Genomic DNA, 24,510 nt, shown 5'->3' with positions numbered 1-24,510 from the left:
TACAAATATTATATAAAAATCAAACGTTGAAATCAACTGTTATAAAATTGTCACAGCAGCAAGTGTCTCATTGATTCCTTTTGATTAATTCAATTGCTTTAATTCTATAATTAAAACATTATCAGTCATGTACAGTACCTTAGTGATGTTAAACGGTGTCGTTGTTTCATTGCAAACAAAGAAAGTCATATTTTGACAAAAAGAGATTTTATAATGTAATCAACGGACACAGAAATGGTTTTGATTCTCTTATTAACCAACGCGCTCTCTTTCACACAACCACACACACAAACACACACACACACACACACACAAACACACACACACACACACACACACATACGGTGGCACCGGCAACACAATTTTACAAAATGGACACAGAAATTTCTGCTTCTCTCTTCCACAGGAAGAATTTCAACTGAAGCTCTGAGACAGAAATTCGGTGTTAGAAATACAACAGTACCAGTTATGTTCATGAAATTGTAAAAAGACACAAGTGTCTCATGTTTCTTTGAATCCATACGACCTAATACTGTTTTACAATTTTTCGATTTTAGCAGCAGCTAATGTTAGTGGAAGACTGTATGTATGTTTTTTATTCACAGTGAAGCGGAAAGATTCATCCAGTGCTTTAAGGCCTTAAAGTGGCCTGACTGAGCAAAACAGCAGCCGAATACTGGATGCGTGTGATGTATCTGATCTGTCAGACTGACAGAAAATACACCTCACGTGGTTCATATGTTTCAAATATTGGGTCAGGTAATAAAAACGGTTTAAAAACAATGAAAAGGCTCATCTGACACTGGTATACCACTCTCATTGTCCAGTGTTGTAGTTGTATGCCGTAGGCAGTAAAGTACAATGTAGTTAGTAAGACCAGACATCCAGTCATCTTAAAGGTGCAGTGTGTAGGATTTGGCAGCATCTAGTGGTGTGGTTGCAGATTGCAACCAACCCGAGTACCCCTCCTCTCACTCCTACCTTTTCAAGAGAGCCGTAACGTGAGCCACCGAGTGGAACCGTGGTTTGCTACTATAGAAACATGGCGGACTCCGTGAATTTGTAGATATGAAGGGCTCATTCTAAGCTAACAAAAACACAACAATTCTTAGTTTCAGGTGATTATACACTAAAGAAAACATAATTATGAATATTATATTCAATTTCTTGCTAAAAGATCCCCTGAAATGTTACACACTGGCCTTTAATGAAGTTGTTTGTCATTTTGGGAAATATGCTAATTTGTTTTCTTGCAAGAAAACAAATTCACTTGTTGAACTATTCCTTTAACAGAGGCCTCTGGCTCAAGTTTAAGCAGTGTGACGAGTGCATAGTGTTTGTCTATTCTGATGAGGTTAATCAAAATGGAAGAGAACTTTATGTATGAGCAGCTCACAGTGTCGTTGTAGTAGGAGACCTCACCTTTATGAGGCTCCTGGGCTGGTCGCTGGCACCCAGCAGGCTCCACGTCCTGCACACCTCATCTGTGAGCGTCCGTCACACCTCTGAGCTCGACTCAAGCTAAGGTTCAGTCTGTGCAGTAGTAGTTTGCTTGTTGGTCATGTTGGTGTCAGAGGGGGACAGAGCTGCGGGATTGTGGATCGGTGGCGTAGGTGACGCTGGAGGGTCTTGGGGGCCAGTCGGCGTTGTCCTGCAGCTCCAGGGCCAGGTGCATGTAGCGCACCTTCGGGGGCTTGTTTCTCTGACAGAACAACCAGGAGAGGAAGGACGAGCCCCAGCGGTCATTGGCCTTCTGGGAAAACGTAAAATATGAGCATTAGAAACTAAACCAGCATTATGGATGTTTTTACATTTTCTCTGATGAATGCAGGAGTCAGCCTCTTCAGGTGGTTTTGTCACCAAAGCATGTATTTAGATTTTATTCACACTTCAAGATGATGCACTGAACTTTCATTTTATCTGCAGGAAATATTGTCATTGTTTGACAATTTTAAGTCAAGAGGACTCTGATGATTTGGTAGTTCAAAATAGATTTTTATTACACTGCTTATTGCATTAAAGGAACAGTGTGTAGGATTTAGCGACATCTAGTGGTGAGGTTGCAGATCGAAACCAATTTAAACCTCTCCTGTGCGCCAAGCCAGTAGGAGAAGTAGGGTCATCAAGAACCAGTTGTTGTAAGAGTAGCGTATCTCATTTGGAGCAGAGCCAGTGCTTAGCGTTTGTGGTTAAGTGGGAAGTGAGTGGTGAAGCAAGAGAGAGAGAGTGTGGCGGCGAATGTGTGTGAGCGAATAAGTGAGCTAGTGGAGCTGACGAGGAAACGTTTACTCTTATACTCCGCGTCCGCGTAGCTTTTTTGGATGTGCGCGGACAGGCAAAAACCTGCCGCACAGAACCCCCCGCGAAGGACCGTGTCTGATGGTGTGACGTCAACTTGGCCGTGCGTACACTTGCGATCCTCTTGGATGCGGCAAGCCTTAAATCACACTTTAGTTTAGCTCTGAGAATATCAAGTGAATGTTCAGTGGAAGTGAAAAAATGAAATAAATGCTGCAGCTCCTCAGGACCAACAGAGGTTTCCCGTCTCTTGTTTCTCAGCGGCTGAGTGAAGTGAAGGCGGCGGATAACTCCAGAGCGTGTAACGTTATCAACTCCGGCCCAAACAGGAGAAGTCAACACAGTGGTTTGTCCATTATGGGCTACTGTAGAAACATGGCGGCTGGCTCCCTGAAGAGTAGACCTGCTCCGATATAAACGGCTCATTCTAAGGTAACGAAAACACAATGACTCGTATTTAAAGCTGATTAAACACTAAAGAAAACATACTTAATATTATATTCTATTTCTGCCAATAGATCCCTCTAAATGTTACAAACTGTTCCTTTAAAATCAAGAGCTTTCCTATATTAAATAATTTACTGTCAAGTTGCAGTAACTATTTTCTGCACTAGTGAGGATCTGCTGCTTGAAACGATGTGCTTAAAATTCCTGAAAAGACCGCTGATGGATTCATCAGATGGATTCTCAACACAAAGACCCCAATGAACTGTAGTAGAATAAAACATAACCTTTTGAATGGTATCAGTCTTAATATTCAGTTCTATTAGATTTAGTCTCTATTGATTATTTATACAGCAGTCACAACATGTGACAGATCATCAGAGGAAAAAAATGAAGCAAGAGAGTAAAGAGTTAATAAGCATGACTCTTTCTATAGAGTGAAAACATACAAATAAAATTGTCAAAAAGTCAAAAGCTTCCCAACCTGAGGTGTGTCAGCAGAGGGCGGCTCTGTGGGGCGATTTGCCCCTTGATTGCATCTGAAAACTAGCCTCCGCGAGATGATGTCAAGGATCAAAATCTACGGGAGATTTCAGTGGGAACTTGAGAATAATCCGGTCATGAAGATTGGGTTACAGCCATAGAAACACACAGAGAAATAACTCAAAAGGAAACTTAAAAAACATCATTGATTTCATTCATTAGGCAGTGAAGCACTACAGAGCACTGATTCAGCAGGAAAAAAAAATAAATGCATGCAAATCACAGTTTTCTTATGAAAACAGGAGATCAGTCACAGAGAGCTTGTTGGGTGTGATGTCTCTAAAGCGTACCTCCAGCATGAAAGACACCGCCGCATTCACTGCGACAATGATGACCAGAGTAACGCGCCAGTCATGAGGAACACACACGATCTGAGTGGAGGCAGAGCGGCAAGAAGAGAGCACTGAATGCAACACCACACACACACACATCATCAACTTCATGCAGCTTCCCAACCTTTCTACTTTCATGTTCAAATCAACAGCCGGGACATTTATTTTATGTCTTTTAGAGCAGCCGGTGCACCAAGAACATACAATAAAATGAGAAAAACTAAGTTTACCTCCAGGAAGCTGTCGATGGCGGGAACAGGATACAGCATGATGAGGAGGAGGAACGTATACAGACCGACGCAGGACAGCATGAACGGCCCTGATGACATAAAAATACAGGAAGTCAGTGACGCCAGATTAAATGGTTATTTTCAATTTGCAAGAACATTACACACACACACAGTATACATACTGTGTGTATATATATATATATATATATATATATATATATATATATACACAGACACACACAATTATATATTTATATATAAATATATTCATATAATTGTAAATATTAGTATGTCATACTCATATTGAAGTGTAAAAAAATTGATTTAGAAAATGAATAGATGCATTATAATTTGGAAAACTGAATTAACTTTGTCTACACAAATTACATTTACTTTTCTATCAACTTTCTATCCAATAATCTATCTTTATGATTTTTATTAATAAAAAAAATATACCTTAAAAATTCAAATTTTTAAAGCTTTTTCAGCATTGCATATAATACCGCAATTCAAAATGTGCCTGGCAGATCTGGCCTCGTTTTGCGCTGACAATAATCTCTTTCCGTACATATCGTTCTGACAATAAATCAGCACTTGAACAGAACTAAATGGGTCTCACAGTTCTTGTAGCTCGGCTGTCTGAAGGGCTTTCCCTTGGAGAAAACGATGGCCACCGCCAAATACTGGAAGGAGGAGACGTAGAAGAGGGTGGTGTTCTCGTAGTTCTTGATGTTTTTGTGGTCGTGAGGGCTCGTTACATTCGGGTTGTGAGAGAGACTAAAGCTGGAACCATTACAGGCACTGCAGGAGGAGAGAAACACATAGTTAACGCAAACCTCTGAGAAGTTATGCATTCATAAACCTGGACAAATTAATCTGTACTGCTGTATTTCTTCTTTTTGTCTGCTGCTAACATTATATAAAATGTGTTACTGTATATAACCACAACTTGCCAGGCCGATACTACATGAATAAAAACAAGGGAGTATAAAAATCAGACTAGATTTTAAAACTAATTTACTGATTCATCATTTGGAGCTAAATTCAGACATGTTACTCACTCTGACTGAGGCGTCCACGTCTCATACCAGCTCTGCTGTCGTACTAAGAGGAAAGCCAGGACCTGGAAGACCAGGCAGGTGAGGATCTGGGTCAGAACTGAGCAGAGCAGCGGGCCTGAGATCAGACTGGACGGCGGGCGGCGCCACACCAGCTCCTTCCACGACGGGTTCAGACTCACTGAAGACAGAAGTTACTGTGTGTTAATACTGTAAGTTATCATATTTGTTTTTTTTGTCCAACTCCCTGAACTCAAACATCAATTAAAATCATTTTTAAAGTCGTCATGCTGCTCACTTGTGAAGGCGATGATGAGAATGATGGCGATGTCAATGAAGAGGAACTGGAAGTCTCCCAAGTTGCTGAGAATCTACAATATGAAGATAATTAAACAGTCACAGAGCAGCAGAGGAACGGACGTACAATGGCTCAATCTATAACGCTGCGTTCCATTTTAACTGGGAAGTCGGAATAAGTTGAGTTCCCAGTTGGAAATTTCAACTGGAACGCCCCCTGAAGTCGGATTTCCAACTCGGAAAATCGGACGAACCTCACCAACCCCAACCTCAAAATCCAATATAGTTGCTCCGTGCATCAACAGTAAAAAAGCTGTAGTAAATACTGTTTATTAGCACTTCTGTCTTATTTGTGTCTCATTGAATCAGTCGTACACACAGCACTGTCCAACCTCTATCTGTGGACATGTTGCTGCAGTGTTTGTATGCGCAAAATACCGGCGTAATGCATTGTTATCAACTGGTATTGGTAACAATGGCTAATATTAGCTGGAGCAAACCCCATTAAGTTTTCCGACTTGTTGTACTAGAATGCGGTCAACTCAGATATGACGTCATTTCCAGCTCCAATTTCCAAGGTAAATGGAACGCAGCATAAGACTCACTGACTTCAGCTCTAATGTGAGTCAATGTGATCACATTATGTCACAGTCAATGTATTTTACTGATAGCCTTCATTCACAGTTTCCCTTATCCTGCCCTTGAACCCTCTTGTCTCTCGTGTGGGAACCGTACCAGTGTTTGTAACTTACTTACTATGCAAGCCAACAAATGCAGGACCTTCAATAACATGTCAGAAACATGTCGCTTTGCCTCATCAAATTTAAAACACCAAGGACATGAATAAACACCATGGATTGTGCAGCTGGAAACATGCAACGTATTCAATTCTTAAAAAAGGTCAAATTAATTGTTACACTAAAATGTGTTTTACCCGCTTTATTCAAGGCAAATCAAATAATACAATGTTAATTCTCACCAGGTGTTAAAAGAAAATATTCTGCGTTGTATAGTGTATGAATGTGTGCTTACCGAGTAGAGCAGGGTGACACTGAGGTACTGGATGATGCTGTAGAGAGCCATGAACTTGAAGACGCAGAATGATGTTATGAGGGCAGCTCGGCCCTCCCTTGGGAAGGAAAGAAAATTAGAGATAATCCGAATGAGAGCCTCCGTGTTGTTGTGCACTATAGTGTACGTATTGAATATGTCCATTCGGCACAACGTGATTGGTTGATGCCTTTATTTTGTAGTGCGAAAGATAAAAAAAATCGACTTTGTTCCAGAAAAAAATTAGGTTGTTTTTACACCGCATAATACTCGTGTTCTGCGTGAAAATATTCAGGACAAAAACAACAGTTCGAAAACATGTATGGTAGCACTTCATTTTACATGTCCGCAAATTTCATGGTAATTAGGTGATAACTAGCCAGTAACCTATTTGACATTTCTTTTGAATTACTGCCAAATTACCCAAATATTTACCTCAAAATTGATCCAAAATGACTTTGTCTTGACTTGGGACTTGACTCTGGACTTTTATTATTATTACTTTATATCTATTATAAATATTATTTAACCATTATATTATTCTTTTCCCCAATAAGCAGTAATAAATAGCTGGTAATTTACTTAATACATTTCCAGGGAAAGTATACAAAGTTAATTGATAAGCTTTATTTTCGTGTCTGCTGATAAATAGATAATAATTATCAAATAACTTATTTGAAATTTCTTAAAAAACTCCATGAATCATTAAATTAGCTACCAGGTTACATTTGTGGAGACAATAAGTCACACAATAGTGAGATTTGTGCCTGATCAGAAGTGTCTTCTATTAGTTTTGGTTTTCCACCTCTGATGAAGAGCAGCTGCTTCTCAAGACTAAGGGCCCTATTTTAACGATTATATGCTATTTTAGCATATGATTGTTAAATCATGTTTATAATAAAGTAATTTTCGATTCATTTTTTAGGTAAATATTGGAGTAATTTGGCAGTAATTCCAAAGAAATTTCAAATAGGTTACTTGCTAATTATCACCCAATTATCATGAAATTTGTGGACCTGTAAAATGAAGTGTTATCAAATATATTGACGTGTAAATCTAAAAAACAAAAAAACAACAACTGCCAGCGTGTAAAGGCCTTAACTGTAAACCATGTGTCTGTATCATTACACCCCTGGTGGTTACAGACAGAACTGATGTGAAGAAGTTTGAAAACGTGTGTTAAACATTTCGTAACATATATTTCAGTATATTTCTGAAATGTCAAATCCTCTAGTCTGGATGGTTTTCTATCAGGAGTGAGTGGCTACCTGATGAGGTTGGGAACACAGGAGATGTTGGAGGTAGTGGAGGTGAATGGTGAAGCAACAGAAGCCTCCAGCTCAGACAGAGAGATCCCACTGTGAGCTCTCTTCAAAGCCTGAGACAGAGACAGAACTTGATTAATATAAATCACTTTGCATTAAAATATCATCAATAAGAAGAGGTGGGAGTTTCAATGTGCTACACCTTGATTTTAATTATTTTTGAGAGACTTTTACTCCTCTACATTTCAGGTGGAAATATTTTACATTTTAGTTACTTAGAAAAACAAGGTTTAACATGCAGCACATAAACCGAGATGTTTTATCTCATAATGTTTACATTTGGTTCGTTTGCACTTCAATCTAGTCCGATATATATTGCTGCTCGTTCATTGTTGTTTGTATAATGGAGAGCATAGAAGTCTCCAAAAAATGTTTATTACTGCCTGTATTGTGTCCCCTCAACATAACACACAAAAAAATCATATTTTCTTAACATTTTAATTACCCAGCAGTATATGGAGTAGGCCTGGATATACCACTTACAACTTTTAAAATTGTTTGTATCAAAAATCTAAACGCTCACAAAATTTTGCTTAATTGTTGGATAGTTGACCATTTTTCAAATGTGATAATGGAAATGATTTGAGCACGTCCACCTCTGCATACACACTCATTTCTCAAGTGTTACGTCTAATTTTCTGCACAGATCCTGAGAGACGCTGGCACGTAAGCTGGTTTAATAAGGTGTCATCAGTCAGGTATGAGATGGGACAACGTGCATTTATTATGTCAAGATTTGTGCACATTAAATAAGAGTCATCTATACTTACTCCACAGTCATTCGCACCGTCTCCACACATCCCAACAGTGTAGCTGGAAGGAAGAACAGTGAGTGAAAGTAGTACATTAGCAGATGATGAATCTATATGATGTCATGTGATCTCCAACAGATGGAAATTAAGCTCATCAACGGATCAAAACTCAAACCATAAACAAACAAATGAGAGACTCACTCGATGCTCTGCAGGACTTCCACCAGCTGAGTCTTCTGGTCTGGAGCCATGCGGGCGAAGACAGTGGCTCTCAGCACGAGCTGCAGCGCCCCCGTGTGGAGAGACAAAGAATTACAGCAACAGCCAATACCAGTACCTTCAATCTAACTCTAAAACTTAACCTGCTAGAGCCTCTGAAAGACAGTAAATTCGGTCGGGATCGCAGGTCTCAGAGGGTTGCTGATGTAAACTTAATGCTAAATCTGTACATGCAGATGTTTATGTGTCTGAAGATGAGCCTGTACCTTTTGGACGAGTTGAGGGAAGTGCTCGGTGATAACAGCGAAGGCTTTGCCGGTCACAGCAAAGTGATAGCTTTGTTCCTGCTGAGCAACGTGCTCGTCATACACGCCGTCCTCCAGATTTATCTCCACAGTCTGACGGAGAAGAGGATGAGTCAATTTCACTAGAACACCAGAAAACTACCAAACTGTACGATCTTGCATGACTTTTGGAAGATTTAATCGGACACCTTTCTGTGTGCTTATCTGACTGATACATGCAGTAAGCAGGCTATTGATAAGTGTGTAAATGCATGGAGTGGGAACATTATCGTAACCAACCACAGGGACACCAGAGACATAAATTATGGGGGAGAAAACACAGCTTATCATGATTAGCTCATGACAAAGTCTCTACCCCTGATAGATAATACAAATATTCTCTACAATGAACAGGCTATCTGTTGTTTCTTTGTGTTTTTACATATTGATTTCTTCATCACTCAGTGTCTCTGAGGATTTCTGTCTCACCTGAGTGTCCTTGTTTGTCTGAGTGGGGTTTTCAGTGTAATGCCATGTGATGCTAGCAGGGTGGAAATCCTTCGAAGGCGCAGCATCTGCAATAATGACCCTCTCGTATGCACGGACCATCCCGCAGTCTCGAGCCACCGATATCGCCGTCAACATGTTGTCACCTTACAGAGGATAAAAGAGAGACATAGCATCTTTACATAGTAATGTAGTGATGACATAACAAGTGGAATAAGTGAATAAAGTCACTAAACTGATTTACCCGTGACCATCACAGTGCGGATGTTAGCTTGACGTAATTCACGTAAAACCCCGGCTGTCTCCTCTTTTATTTTGTTCTGCATGATGATCAAACCTAGAAACTCCATGTTGGTTTCTATCACGTCCCTAAAAGCAACAAATCATACATTTTACCATCATAAACATCATTTATTTGTCACTAATAATGTAGACAATTTATGTTTTCAAGTCACTTTATAGAACCAGAACTAGATGTTTTTTTGTTGACATCCTGCCTTTCTGCTAACCTTCCTTGTCCACTTCTACTTTAGTTAATTATTTCCTACATCAGTTAAACATCTACAAACAGAAAGGCATGTGTTGCAATCAATGAAATGGTCACTGGGGCTTGTAAATCTAGCGAGATAACAGTTCATTAATATTATAGTTACGCCCTTTATTTCAAATTGCACCATATCTTGAGTTGCATTGTGATAGGTTGCAGCTACTGTTGGTGGAAAAACGGATGTTTTAATGCTTCTTCTGTGGTGGATTTGTCCTCACAGGTTGTTGTGTGCAAAATTGTGATTCCAGTAAACAGTGTGCAGTTTGATTCTTACATAACTGACACCAAAACCTGATATTTGCTCATGTGTTCGATAACTGGAACATTTTCAGCTAGCAGACTGTAAATATTTGGACATTACGCCGTTTGATCTATGTTTGTCCAGTTATCAGTGGTTAAAGTCCTCCAGACATCAAAATGGGAAGTAAAAGCTATGTCAGCAAAAAATCAGATTTTTAACAGAGTTACTGTAGGCGGTGTTATCTGTGGAGGGAGGGCTACCTGCTGAGGCTCTGGACTTTGTGCCAGGAGAGTTTGGACTCCAGCTGTCGGTGTGCCAGGGCAATAACCCTGAAGCCCTGCCTGGTGTAGGTCTCCAGAGTCTCTGTGAAGCTCTGTGGGACTGAAGAGAGGGACAGAGCCGTGTGGCCTTTTAGGAGGACAGTATTTGTTTAACCTCTACCACTACTGGTATCACATGAAACTACAAAACCTACGGACTCCATTGGTACCAACCATGTCATGATAGTAGCGGGGTAAATAACGCTCCAAAGTTGGGCTAAATTTTGGCGAAGAAAAACTGGCACGGCAAATTTCAAAAGGCGTCCCCTTGCCCTCTGACCTCAAGATATGTGAATGAAAATGGGTTCTATGGGTACCCACAAGTCTCGCCTTTACAGACATGCCCACTTTATGACAATCACATGGAGTTTGGGGCAAAAAAACATGCAGTTTTCGTCTATGCTAGAGATGGTTTCTGCATACATCTTGGAATTACATAAATTTGGTATGACTATAAAGCTGAGACTCTTGTGGATCCAATGAGCCCAACTGTATTCATGTGTGATGATGTTTGTCCCCATAGTAGCCATTCCATTGTAGTGAGACGATTTTTTAAAACTTGACCTCACTGTATAAAATGACCTGTGGTGACCTCTAGGATAATCACAGCCTCATGAAACAAAACTAGAGACCTAGAGCATTCAGAGGATGGATGGCTTTCCTAGGTAGATTGACAATAAGGGGGTTTCTGAGCAGTTTACACAACAGAAGTGCTCGCTATCCAATCGCAGAATAATGCAATCCTTTCAGTAATCTCAAAATGTCAAATGTTTTTTTTATACCAAATCACAGCATGGCTTTTTCTATGGTGTTCCTCAAGGTCTTGGTGTCTTAATGTGGTATTTTGGAGGGATTATTGATCATTTTTATCAATTCTCGAGTGGTAACATTTTTTTTAATTTAGCACCAAATCTGTTTAACAAATGGTCAAACCCCAAAAATTCCTGCAAAAATGTATGAGACATAAGTGAGCATGGGGATGACCATCATATACTTCCATTATAATGTTCTATGCCCTTATTCACAATTAATTTTAATTCATTAATATTTTTATTATTATTTCTGATTCATGACTAGAATAATTTATACACACAGTGCTGATCTGCATCTGAAATTAATCTTAAGGTTCCCAGCTTTCAGATGATGTACACCACTTCTATGTGACATCTACTGTTGACCTGCTATCTCCCCCTAAAGATCCCCTCTACCCCCCTAAAAAAAGACAAAAATGGGTCAATGGTAAAGAGGGGTACAGTGGAAAAGGTTAATAGGCAGGGAAGAGATATCGATGACGTAATTAAAGACACTGACAGATTTATTTTTAATTTATTGTCGATTACTTTGTGTATCCTCATAGAGATGACAAATTAATGGAGGAAATCGCCACCTTAACCTTTAACATAGAGGAGAAGTGTCAGACCTGTGTGCTGTTTGCAGAGGCTGGCCACAACCTCCGGTGCTCCTTTCAAGTAAGCGTTCATGTGTTTTTCGCCCAGCCTCCTGACCACCACACTCATCCTCTGGAGGGTCGAGGAGAAGGGGAACTGACGCACAATACCAATCTCACAGGACTGAGGAACAAAAGAAATGTACATGTACATGTTAGTGTAAAAAAACAACAACTTCAAATCAGTGATTATTTCCCATTCAGTGTAAAAGGAAAAGCCGAGTTTTAGATAAGATGATTGTTCTCTCGTCTGTACAAGAGTGGTTCAATCTTCTCATCTATCTCTCAGCAAGAAAGTGAATAATCATATTCGTGTCAAACTACTGTATTTGCTTTAAGTATTATGTCATTTTCATAACAAAAAGTGTGACTTACTGGTAATTCAGACAGCTCCTGAGGAAAAAAATAAAGATTTAATGATATTATAATTCTGAGATCAGGCACAAACTTATATCTTTACAGCTTTAAATAACTATACTGATCACAAAATAATGACATGGAGAGTCACTGTACCATGTTCTGAGTTAGAGGATTGTTCTGGTTGGTTTCAGGGACGGAGGGCTTTGGAGGTCGCACAACTGTGGGCATTATGGGATTGTGTAGTGCAGTCTCTTCCTCTGTGGGCTCCTCCAGGATCTAAACAAAAATGAGATCATATAATATCATAATAACGTCTTACAGACTCCATTACACTAAGTCTAACCTTAGTCCCAGCTTCCTCTCGAAAGGAAAAAGACATTTTCTGCTGTTCATGCTGGAGTATCCATGGTACCAGACTTTAACCGTTTTAGCTAGTGGTGGTGCCAGTGACTAAGCACGTTGTGTGTAAACATTGAACATCTTTGCTTACCCAGCCTGTAGCGTTGAACATCTTGAGGTCCAGAGGGTCTCCGGAGAGCTCGCCCTCTATCTTGGTCAGTGAGTGGCAGGTAGCCATGCAGGCCACGAACACACTGTTAACCAGACTTTCTTTAGCTGGATCGGCCTCTGGGGGAGAAAACCTGTAACAGAGAGGGAGGAGAAAAGCAGACAAATTACATACAATTTTGACATTGTAATAAGTGGCTGATGATTAATTAAATATGAGGTCATTATGTACCATCCTTTTTCCAGAGATAAGAATCAAAACATCCTCTTAACCTCTTTCACACCTTGAGGACGCCAGCGCTTTCTGACAACTTTACCGTCTTTCAGAGGTAGTAGCAGGCTCAGTTTTAAAACTAGAGTGAAAAGGGTCCCTTGACCTCTGACCTCATGATATGTGAATGAAAATGGGTTCTATGGGTACCCACAAGTCTCCCCTTTACAGACATGCCCACTTTATGATAATCACATGCAGTCTTATGCATGCAGTATAAATGTGTTATTTTCGCCTATTCTAAAATGGTGTGTATGAATATTTGTGCATACTGGGGTCCATAAACAGTCTTGGAATTACATAAATTGGGTATCACTGTAAAGCTGAGACTCTTGTGGATCCAATGAGCTCAACTGTATTCATGTGTGATGATGTTAGTCCCCATAGTAGCCATTTCATTGTAGTGAGATCATTTTTTAAAATTTGACCTCACTGTATAGAATGACCTGTGGTGACCTCGAGGATAATCACAGCCTCATGAAACTTTACAGCCACAAACTAGAGACGTAGGGCATTCAGAGGATGGATGGTTTTCCTAGGTAGACTGGCAATAAGGGGTTTTTTGAGCAGTTTCCAGAACAGAAGTGCTCGCCATCTAATCACTGAAAAATACAACTCTTGAAGAAATCTCCAAATGTAAAAAGTTTTTGACATCAATCAATCACAGCATGGCTTTTTCTACGGTGTTCTTCAAGGTCTTGGTGTCTTAATGCGGTGTTTTGGAGGGATTAGTAAATAGGAATAGTAAAAAATGGTTAAATTTAGCACCAAATCTATGAAACAAATGTTATCACCAAAAAAACAACCAACTTATGACACATGGCACGATGGACTTATGGCATAAAGTAGTTCTGTTCAGTGATTTGCAAAATTTTCCTCATTGGCCTGACGAAACCAGAGATGTTGATACAATGGTATAATCTGACAGTTGACACATTTATATCTTCTTTCAGTATATTGTCACATTGCCCAACCGTCTTGACTTCTAACTACTATCTATCTGTTTTGTGGTTACTCTCGGGAAACAGGATACAGATGAGTTTGAGGCTCTCTTACCTGCCATCTTCAGCTGTCTGAACACCCCACAGGTCCAAACCGTCTTCAGTCAGAGTACCAGTCTGAAGGAAAACAAAATACACACCGTTAACAAAACACTAAGCCAGGTAGGCCGTATTAATCACGCCTCAGAGCAGTAATCAATTCTAATACCCCACAACTAATCAGTCATTCAGCTCTACTTCTTTTTGCACCAACAGTATCAAACTAATCTTTATGTTCACTAGATGTGATGTAATGAAAGGAATAATTAAAGCTATAGGAAAGTTAGTTTCAGATCTTTCAAGGTCACAAAAACCTTTTACAGTATTATTGCTCCAATTATAGATTAGGATGCTCTCTAAGTAAATCAATAACAAATATACATTAACATATTTTAAAAGCATGATGCTCGTTGTTGTGGCCAAATGGCCTCATTGTACAACTACACCATGACTCATTTTATAATGTGTGGTTTTGACGGTTATAAAACCATGAAGTCATTCTCCTTGTACTTGTACTTGAACTGGAAGTGGGTTTGGATGCTTCATAACTTATGTCCATGTATTCTGAGTCAGGACTTAATTCAGTCTAAGTATGGTTCCTAGAAATGATGACAGCTGATGAATAAAGACCCCGAAATTCCACTTTATAAACTGCATTTCCTGAATTCTTAACAAGAAAACAAAATCACATTGCAACAAATGACAACTGCGGTTCATTAACTACCTTGTCGAAGCAAACCAGGTTGAGTTGACCACACATGTTGATCCTCTGAGGACTGATGCAAAAGATGCCGATGCGCTTCAGGCGACGCTGCGCGTACACGATACCGGCCGTCATGGCTGCCGGTAAGGCCGGCGGCACGGTGATGGTGATGATGTCCAGAGACTCAATGATGATGGTTTTAGCTGGAACCTGGATGAGAGCAAGGAGGAATCAATGATTGACAGAGAAGGATTTCTACAGGATGATATCATCCTTAGAAATATAAATGAAACGTTCAAATCAGAGCTTCTGCTCTCATGTAAAAGGTAACCTTGTTCATGATGCTGAGGACGATGGTGTAGATGAAGCCGATCCCTGCCACCCCCACCAGACACAACAAGAAGAGGTAAGCATCGCGGTACAGCCTGAAGTCTGTGGGTTTAGGGTGGAGGATGGAGCGGACCAGTTGGCCTTTCTCTGTACTGAAGCCTGTGGGAACACACAAGTAATGACATTTGATTATTTTCATATCTTCTTATGAAGTGTTATCACATGCAGAGGCTGAATATGTGCAACCTTCAGGGCGACCAGTCTGTACGCTTCAGCTGAAGTTAAACTATCAAAACTGTTTCCATCACCAAGGCCGCAAGCTGTTATTGCAACTCTGTCTCACCTGTTCTGACCACAACAGCCTCCACCAGTTCTCCAGCGTAGAAGCGGGTCTGGATAACTTGGGTACCACAGAACAGGGTGTGTCTCTTGTGCTCCTCAATGTCGTAGCTCCTGGTCGCGTCCTCGCCTGAACTGGGCAGACTGGTCTTGGTAACTGGCACGCTCTCTCCTGAAGATGGACGGACAATTAACATCCAGTAGTTGGATAGCACATACTGTAGAGATAGCCCGCTAGAGATTGAATAACATAGTTAACTGTGTTGGATTATTATTTGTGACAGATATTCATTATTATTATTAGTAGCAGCAGTGGAAGTACACATCAGCTTGCTACCAGTGAAGTCAATAGTACAATAAGGGCAGCATATCTTTCAAGATTAGTGGTAAATCACTTGTCATGATATGTATTGTGTACAAGACAATAAAAATGAAGGCCAGTTCTCGTGTGTCTGAAAAAATAATAATAAGACAGTTAAAGGAGCAATATGTAGTACTGACAGCTAACTTTTAACTTGTATAATGCAGTCCAAATTCAAATCATTGGAGCCGTGAACCGTCCGCTCCTCTGGTGTGACTGATAGTGTGTGTTAGCATCACAACGATCGCCTCTGGCCAGCAGCAGGAGTTGGAATCACTTCACCGGCTGCGTGTCTCAAATACTAACCCAGCTGCACACGGACCACAGAGAGATGTGACGAGGCTTTTCAGGTCGGGTAGAATCTAACGTTAACATTATCTCTGTTGATCCAGTTCGTTTGCTTCACTGGCTGCAGAAGGTTGTGTTTGCGTGCCAATTTTGTCAAAACAAAAACAGACGCTTCGGACCGGAATGAAAATTTCAAAAGGAGAACATACTGGCTGTAGCATTGTTGTCGGACAAGCCAGTATTTCAATTCAGCATGTTTCTCTAATCTCTGATGACATATCATGATCATTTTATGATTTATTACAGTAAACATATTACATATTGGTCCTTTAAGATGAACCTTGGAAAGAAAAAAGTCCAGCTTTTCCCAGGACATTTGACCGGAAAACTTCATGAAAACTGAGAAAACTGATGAAGACTCTGAGATGCAGTGAAAAGCTCCAGGAAAAGCTAACAAGTACACATTGGGTTAAGATTTTTATTTTTTTTTTCAAGAGAAATAAGGATATACTACCTGTCAACATGCTCTCATTTACAATGCAGGTCCCATGGATGAGCACGACGTCGCAGGGCATGATCATCCCATTTGCTGGAATAAGGATGACATCACCGGGCACGAGATCTGTCGACATGGCCTGTTCAATATCTAGGAAAACCATTAAGAAAGAGAAAAACAGCGAATCATGAGTATGCTATTAGAGATCAATAATGTGATTAACGTATTACCAAATAACAGAAAAATAAAAAGACAAATACACAATATAATATAAAATGTAAACACTATGACACCATCAACTCAACATCAGTCATTCCTGAATGATCATTGACAGGCTTGTCTTCACTAAGAGCCAGAAAGTAAAACCTGCCTTTATTTCCTCTGCACACTGACACACGGACCACACTGTGTGTCGCCACCATGTCATGCAGCATCACATATTGCTGGAAGAAAAAGAGACGCTGTATCAAAGAGTGGGGAAACACATTTCTGGAAACACACAATTACACACAAGATGCAGAGTACAGACTTCTCTGAATGAGATTATTATGGAATAAGGTTATTAAAGATAGAGTTGATAATCTTCTTCAAATACATTTTTCGTTATATTAGTTGAAATTCTCATTACATCCCGACAGCGATCAATAAATCAAATGCTCCGACAAAATTGTTGTTTACGTTCATAATGATTATTATCGGAGAGTGGCTTTGGATGGTCTGTAGCGACGGACTGTCAGTGTGCTGCTCGCTAATTTCATTGAAAAAGAGTTGGCAACACTGGGCTGGGCTTTTGGGTTGGATTATTTTTTTAAATCTAGCGTGCTTTCTTAAAGGGACAGTGTGTAGGATTTGGCGGCAACTAGTGGTGTGGTTGCAGATTGCAACCAACTGAGTACCCCTCTGCTCACTCCTCCCTTTCCAAGACTGTGGTAACGTGAGCCACCACATGCAAAACCGTGGCAACGGTTTATTTACGGCCATAATTTACGGCCATAATAACACTACTTTAGGAGCAATGGAAGTCAGATGGCGGCTGGAAGTACCCCGGTTTTTGCACTCTGCAGCTCACGTTATCAAAGTTTCACAAGCATTTCAAAGAACTACGGTGGCCTTCAGGTAACGTAAAAACATGAAAGGCTCTCTCTAGAGCCAGTGTTTGGTTTGTCCATTCTGGGCTACTGTAGGAACATGGCGGATCAACATGGCGGCTCCGTGAAGAGGACTCGCTCCCTATGTAGCTATGAAGGGCTCATTCTAAGCTAACGAAAACACAATGATTCTTAGTTTCAGGTGATTATACACTAATGAAAACATAGTTGTGAATATTATATTCCATTTCTGCTAATAGATCCCCCAAAATGTTACACACTGGACCTTTGAGGGCATTTCCCCCCAAAACTGCTATTACCGTATGACTCACCTTTTTAATGGTATACAGTGAGGTAGCTATTGAAATCACAGACATGAAAACTATGGCGGTAGCATAATAGTAATAGTCCTCAGCGCTCCACAGAACAACACTGAAGAGCTGGAAGATGTAGAAAGGATTCAAGACCTGATGCAGGCAGAGAAAGACACGTAAAAGATTAGCATTGATGATACTAATGGTGTGCTAAGAGAAGTGCCGGACGTGATACAATGCAAAGAGCTCTGAACTCACTTCCTTTATGAGGAGCTTGAATAGAGACGGCACTCTCACGGCAATCTCATTCTCACCGAAAAACAACCTCCTGATAAAGAAAAAGGAATTTGAAGCAACTTTAATATGATTACATGCCTGCGAAAAAGTGCATATTCTGACGGTTAATAAGAACAATTTAAACTTTTTTAAATCAGTACATGAGATCAGAGAACAATAAGTAGGAAAACATGAAATGTGTGTATGTACCTATAGTCCTGCAGTGTTTTAGGAATTCCAGAGCTGTGGTCAGAGTGGATGCTTGCACAGTTCACCTTCACATCCTCCAAGCCTCTAGAAAAGTCACACACATTCATTTCTACTGGGCAGATATACATGCAAATTCTGCATACTATACAGACTATTCAATAATTTAGTTTATTTAGCAAAGAAATAATAAACTATTTCCAAACACAAGCTCGTTGTTTTTCAGTGGGACTCTTACTTGTAAAATTCAAAGTCCTGCATCACATCGTTCCAGTAGTATTTAGTGCTGTGGTGGGTGAACCAGTGGATCTGAGAGAGCGAAAGAGAACAGATTTATGTATTTAAAACCAATCAATTACTCAGATCAGTGATTTCTGATAGAATATGAATCTGGAATTAGCTTCAGATGAGCAAGAAGTGATGAAAAAAGCCGAAACCGTTTCCCACTGAGGCACCTGAGCAGGTTGTCTATGGGCAAATTTCCCATGATGCTCCTCGTGCACAGCACCGATGCCTTGGTCTCCGTTTCCATTCGGCAGCTGAGCCGCGGGCGGCAGGTCCAAGCTGTCGAAGGGTTTCTTTCCCGGAGCCGACATCACGTGTACTTTGGCTCGAAACCACTGCTTGAACTCATCCTGTTTAACGATATAAAGAATTGTATTTTTCCTTTGGCTGTGAGACTTCCCCTGAACTCATCATTTGTAGTGTAATACAGTGTGTGTGCCAAAGAATGCAATGCGTGTCAGGATGATTTATGAGCAGCAGCAGCAGCACAAGAGTGAACACACAATTCTGTGAAAGAAGAAATAGATTTACACACATATAAAGCGTGTAATGGCGTCATTTACAAATGCTGAAATTATTATTTTCCTTGAATGAAAACAACGTACACAGTGCTCGAAGTGGGCCGGTACTCACTGGTACCGGCTCTTTTACATTTTACCGTGACTTTTTCTTGCGCACCGGCACTTCTCACAAGCTACCGGTACTCTTTTCTGCCCTCTCCATATCAGGTTCTCTGAGTGATTCATAACGACGCGGTGGAAAAACGCTGGTGCTGCTATATGAACATAAAAACTATGTGGATGAGCATCTGGACGAGCCGCCGAACGGCACGGGGGAAGGAGGGTGCTGTAATTTATCGATATAATGTTTAGGTCCTTTTTGTAAAATAATTTGCAAACTGTTTTTTTAAGTTTTCTGAATCTGCTTTTTTGATTTGTAGAATATAATTTTACAGGGCAAACATTCCCAGAAGATATGTGTAAATAATAAAATAATCATTTAACTCGTAATAATAATGGTCCAAAATGATGTAAAATTGCATAGTTTTAAGTCAAAAACCTTAAGATTTTCTTGTGGGAGGACCCCCAAACCTAAAGTATCTTTTATTCACTGTAGAAATTCAGAATGTGTCTCTGTATAATACGTAGGAGCATCCTGACTGGGACCTGAATGATACCCTACTGCAGGCTAAAAATAACAGAGGAAAGCACTTTAACTATTAAAACTATGGGTAAATATACAAACACAAACCCTATAATGTTCCAGTTGGAATATTATTGGAGTATTATAGGCCAGCTATAGAAGATGCACAGCCCAAGTATAATAATATAGCAATAAAATAATAACTAATTAAACACATTATAAAATGCTTAAAGAAATAATGAATAAATAGTAATAACTAGGAAGAGATTGCTGAGACCGGCTGATACACACACCAACATGTGATTGAGAGGAGTACTGGCACTTTTTTTTCCACTTCAAGCACCGAACGTACAGAGAACATTTTGTAAAACAAGGCAATTATGTGAAGAAAAAAAAAAGCAAGTTCTTCCATTTTCCTACCGTGGTCCTGAGCAGGAGTGTGTGTGCGTCCCTCAGCGAGGTGTGTGTGCAGGTGCTCTTGACGCCCCACTCAGGCAGCCAGTAGAGCAGCAGCAGCAGGAGACCGCCGGAGCACACGGCGCCTACACCCACCAGGATCATCTTCCACAGACAGGGCTGGTAACCCCACACCTCCTACACGGGCGGACAGACTCATGTTAACACACTGATGTGTTTGTCCGTCTCCTAACAAACCTTTTTAACAGCAGACATTTTGACTTGTTATAGTAAGAAAAACACACTAATGGGATAATAAATAATTTCCACGCTTCCCATTCATTGTCTATGTAAGCAGCCGTGCAATGCATTCTGGCGTAAAATTCAAATCAAATTGAATGCTATATTAATTTTAATCCACACCGATATATGTACAAACGACATTTGTCCTTTAAAAGGTAACATACTACAAATCTTTAATTGTTATCATTTGTGACTGACACCCTCCACTTCCCTCCAAACATTACATTATGCTTGTATCCAGCGAACAAACTGTTCTTTTACATTATAAAAAGTTAGCATTTGATGATGCATTGCTCAGTAGAAAAGACAATCACATGGGGAAAGCAGCATTAAAATGGGAAGTGATATTTACCATCTCGTCCTCCAGACCCTGGTTGATAATCTTCACTTCTCTCGTCTTCATTCTGTCACAAGTGCAACAACTGCAAAGAAAAAGACAAAAGAGAGAGAGATCACTTTATTTACATTTGCAACATGGTGCTTTACTCGCTGCCGCTTTCTTATCACAGAAGTCTTCGACTCTGTCTAGTCAGCAAAGATGTTACAACTTCAGTGTCGGTCAACAAATGATTTATGACTTGGACAAGGAAGTCAGTGATTGATTTACTTTCTATTATGTGAGTCAGTATCCCTCCATGGAGAAGTGGTATGTGTTTTATAGCGTTAAACACATAAAACACGATTAGGGAAAATCCTTTTGTACTTGGTAAATATTGAGCTGTCTAAAGGTGAGAAAGGTCGCTTGCAAGTAACAACCTGATTGAACATAACCCGACGCTGATTTCAAAGCCTAACAGCTATCTCCATTGTGGTTTTCTTTGATCATTCTATTGTTGACCGGCGTTTTTCCTAGAACATTTGCATTAAAAGTTAAAGTACAGCCTCATTTAGGCTCGATTGTATTGAGTCCATTAACATGTCGTAGGATTTTAACTGTCAACTTACTGACAACTCTATTGACACAGAGTGAAAGAAATGTGAGGATTGGTGAGCTATATAGTGTTGAGGTGTTAAGCAATGATCCAGGCTGTAATGCATGGAAACCTTTGCACCATGCACACACATGTTTATGTTCAATAACAGTCACACCTAGAGTAATGTTTGACTCACAGTCTATAGGACCTGACCTCTCAATATGCGCCATCATGTTTCAGGTTGTTTTGTAGCAAACACTTCCTGGACTTATTTTACATCAGTCTGGATTCATATTTTTTGCCATTTTCATCCACAGAAATACACAATTTTAATATGTTTTAAAGGGAAAACAAATTGATCCAGATTAGGTACAAACAGACGACATAAACTACATCTGCTATGACGAATCTAAAAGTGAAAAGAGCTTCTATGAACTTTTTCTCTATCATACTAAAACCATGCGCACCATCCCCACCATGAAGGCTGGCGGTGGTGGTGGTGGCATCATCATACAGAGCTGATGCGTCTCTGCAGCAGGTCCTGGAAGACTCAAGGAGCCAAGACAGTAAAAATAAATGCAGCAAAAAATAAAGAGAAATCCTGTTCGAAACCCTGCTGCAGTCTGCAAGCCAACCGGGACTTTGGATGAGATTTATTTTCCAGCCGGACAAAGACTCCAAACATAAAGCCAAAGCTACACGGTGCTGGCTTTACAACAACTATGTTGCAGTCCTAGAGCAGCCAGAGGCCAGTCCAGACTTCAGTCCAATCCAGAAAAATTGTAGCAAGGGTCCCCAGAGCAACTTGACAGAACTTTATAGATAAGTTTAGAATAAATTCCAGATGTGCAAATCTATCTACATCAACTCACTTCAGGGAGCGAGGACTTCTGCAATCACTTGTTTATCTTTACTGTACTTAAACCTGCAGTAGACAAAACGTTTTTGACATCATTGGGCAAAAATTCCATAATGACCTTTCAGCATCTTGTAATTCAAGTGTTCTGAGAGATAACTAGATTTCATCACCTCCTCATGGCTCTGTTTTCAGGCTTTAAAAGATCTAGCCAGTGACGGGAGAGTTTGGCCAATCACAGGTCCCCAGGAATTGCGTCGGTCGATGATCCGGACTTTCGTAGTGGCCAAACGGCGGTACTGCAGCTTCCGTGTCAGTCACATGATGTCATTGGGCCCAAAAATACTTTTTCCCATAGACTTACATTGGAAAGAGACGTCTGTAACTCAGCGGATCACTTTTTTGAGGTGAATCAACTTCCCAGTACGAACACTTTAATACCCCTTATTTAGAAAATTCAGTTTTTAAAGTTGTAAAATGCATTAATAGCTGAATCCAGAGTTATTTCCCTTCCTCCGTTCATGTGAGTGAGACCCAGACTGAGGCTGGAGCGCAAGCCGTGACGACAGCGTGACGTTGGGATCCCATGACCGAGTCATGTGACCGAGCGCACGCTACTGCACATGCCCCGGTTGCCCAAGATCCGCCAAGATCCGGGTACTTTTCCAGACGGAAGTCGAGCCATTTAGGGTTCATGCGCCAATGAGCAACTTTCATAGGAATGACCGGGGCCCCGCCTCCAACGCTGTATTGAGGTCTTTTAATACATCCATGGTATTTCCCCAGCTCTTCTCAACATGGCTGCCGGGTCACAAACTTTCTCATTTTACAGCTAAATAGTACACTACAAGATGTTTCTGAAAACATCCGAGGTGAGAAATAGGCATTACAGTAACAGATTTATATTTGATCAGCGCTGCCTATAGTTTGTACATTTGATCAGAGTTCATGAGTGATTGACAGCTGCTCAGAGACGGCAAAGCTCCAGCTCGGCTCCGATTGGTTGTTTTCCTTGCAGATGCCATTAGGAGCACCGGAGGACACAGAGGAACATGATTTTTTTTCAGATTACCTGTCTCATGCACTACTGTGAGGATATAGTGACCATTTAATAAAAACAACTTTTATATTTTATATATTTTATTTGCTCCATTTCTACCCACTGCAGCTTTAATTTAGATTTGGAGAGATGTCACACTGACAGACTTTTAACCCAACATAATTCAAAGTTGTAAAACAATACTTTTTATAGACACTTAACAACCTGTTTATCTAGCAGCAACATGTTTTTAAATGCAAAAAAAGAGGGATGGAAACAAACATTTCCACACTGTAACTTTCAACACTGGAGCAGCACCCAATAATGAACCAGGAGCCATTTTCAGCCTCAGTTTGAATAATTTGCTACAAAGTCATATAACAGTTTCCACAAGTTGCTGTCGAGCTGTGATGAAGCTCCTTTAACTTTCACTCAACACTACCGTGAATATATAAACACCGTGTAAATAAGCACTAATAACATGCGCATTAACCAACTTACCAACTTCCCTCCTCTATCAATGCACGAGACGCTGCACGGACAGGTGAGTTGACCACCGGGGCATTAAAGGTGTGCTCGCGTGCCCTCCTGCAGCATGAGTTCAGAAGACACAACACGGAGCCACGCTGCGCTGCTGAGAGACCGGACCGTCCCAAACCGGTCCACTCTGAAGGAAGTGGAGGAAAACAGGATGTGAGGTCACTGGAGGACACCGTAGTTTGGGCTGAATTTCTGCAACTTGAAACACATCACGAGAGCGACGTGTGCAAGGAGCGGTGGAGAGTTTCTATACAGCTCTCTTCATGCAATATCATGCAACATGTAGTAGTAATTAGAGGCCCATTGATGGAGAATATATAATGCATGTTTAGCTGTGAGACTTCAGGTCAGAGAAGAAATAGTCTGTGACTTATTGGCTGAGATTTCATTAAAGCTGCAGTGGGTAGAAGTGGAGCAAATAGGATTCAAAAAAGTTATTTTTCTATAATGGTCACTATATCCTACGATGGAGTATTAGGGCCACATTGAGGGGAAAAAAAATCTGAGATTTCGAGAATATAAATTCGTAATATTACGAGAACAAAAGTCGTATTATTATG

At 40.4% G+C, this 24,510-nt stretch overlaps 1 protein-coding gene across 3 annotated transcripts; it reads right to left on the bottom strand.

Annotated features, from left to right (window-relative positions):
* Window positions 1–1,172: 1,172 nt before the first annotated feature.
* LOC119498041 (probable cation-transporting ATPase 13A3) lies at window positions 1,173–24,108 on the bottom strand. 3 transcript variants are annotated; one of them, XM_037786507.1, is made up of 33 exons: window positions 23,912–24,108; window positions 20,954–21,023; window positions 20,323–20,496; window positions 18,930–19,109; window positions 18,713–18,783; window positions 18,478–18,561; window positions 18,250–18,319; window positions 18,010–18,144; window positions 16,960–17,032; window positions 16,608–16,739; window positions 15,449–15,616; window positions 15,107–15,264; window positions 14,797–14,985; window positions 14,089–14,150; window positions 12,745–12,895; window positions 12,408–12,530; window positions 12,270–12,287; window positions 11,868–12,018; window positions 10,388–10,508; window positions 9,584–9,708; window positions 9,322–9,485; window positions 8,815–8,937; window positions 8,531–8,610; window positions 8,348–8,390; window positions 7,521–7,630; window positions 6,235–6,331; window positions 5,204–5,276; window positions 4,909–5,086; window positions 4,467–4,648; window positions 3,848–3,936; window positions 3,576–3,656; window positions 3,227–3,322; window positions 1,173–1,753 (listed from the first exon to the last, which is right to left on the bottom strand). In XM_037786507.1, exons 2-33 carry the CDS (start codon window positions 21,002–21,004, stop codon window positions 1,571–1,573), a joined length of 3,735 nt encoding a protein of 1,244 aa, XP_037642435.1. In that variant the 5' UTR covers window positions 21,005–21,023; window positions 23,912–24,108; the 3' UTR covers window positions 1,173–1,570. The 3 variants fall into 3 exon arrangements, with proteins under 3 accessions (XP_037642435.1, XP_037642434.1, XP_037642436.1); XM_037786506.1 differs by having other exon boundaries at window positions 8,815–8,946; window positions 23,912–24,107; XM_037786508.1 differs by lacking the exon at window positions 3,227–3,322 and having other exon boundaries at window positions 8,815–8,946.
* Between the last annotated feature and the right edge of the window lie 402 nt (window positions 24,109–24,510).

This window comes from Sebastes umbrosus, chromosome 12, assembly GCF_015220745.1.
Source record: "Sebastes umbrosus isolate fSebUmb1 chromosome 12, fSebUmb1.pri, whole genome shotgun sequence".
Classification (NCBI taxonomy): domain Eukaryota; kingdom Metazoa; phylum Chordata; class Actinopteri; order Perciformes; family Sebastidae; genus Sebastes; species Sebastes umbrosus.
Note: the sequence above shows the minus strand (reverse complement) of the source record. Positions and strands in the feature narration are given on the sequence as shown.

Coding starts and splice junctions, on each gene's coding strand:
- LOC119498041 (XM_037786506.1), bottom strand. CDS start 21,004: ATGAAGACGAGAGAAGTGAAGATTATCAACCAGGGTCTGGAGGACGAG. Junction 18,320..18,477: donor AAAACACTGCAGGACTATAG/GTACATACACAC, acceptor TTTCTTTATCAG/GAGGTTGTTTTTCGGTGAGA. Junction 17,033..18,009: donor CACTGTATACCATTAAAAAG/GTGAGTCATACG, acceptor TTTTTCTTCCAG/CAATATGTGATGCTGCATGA.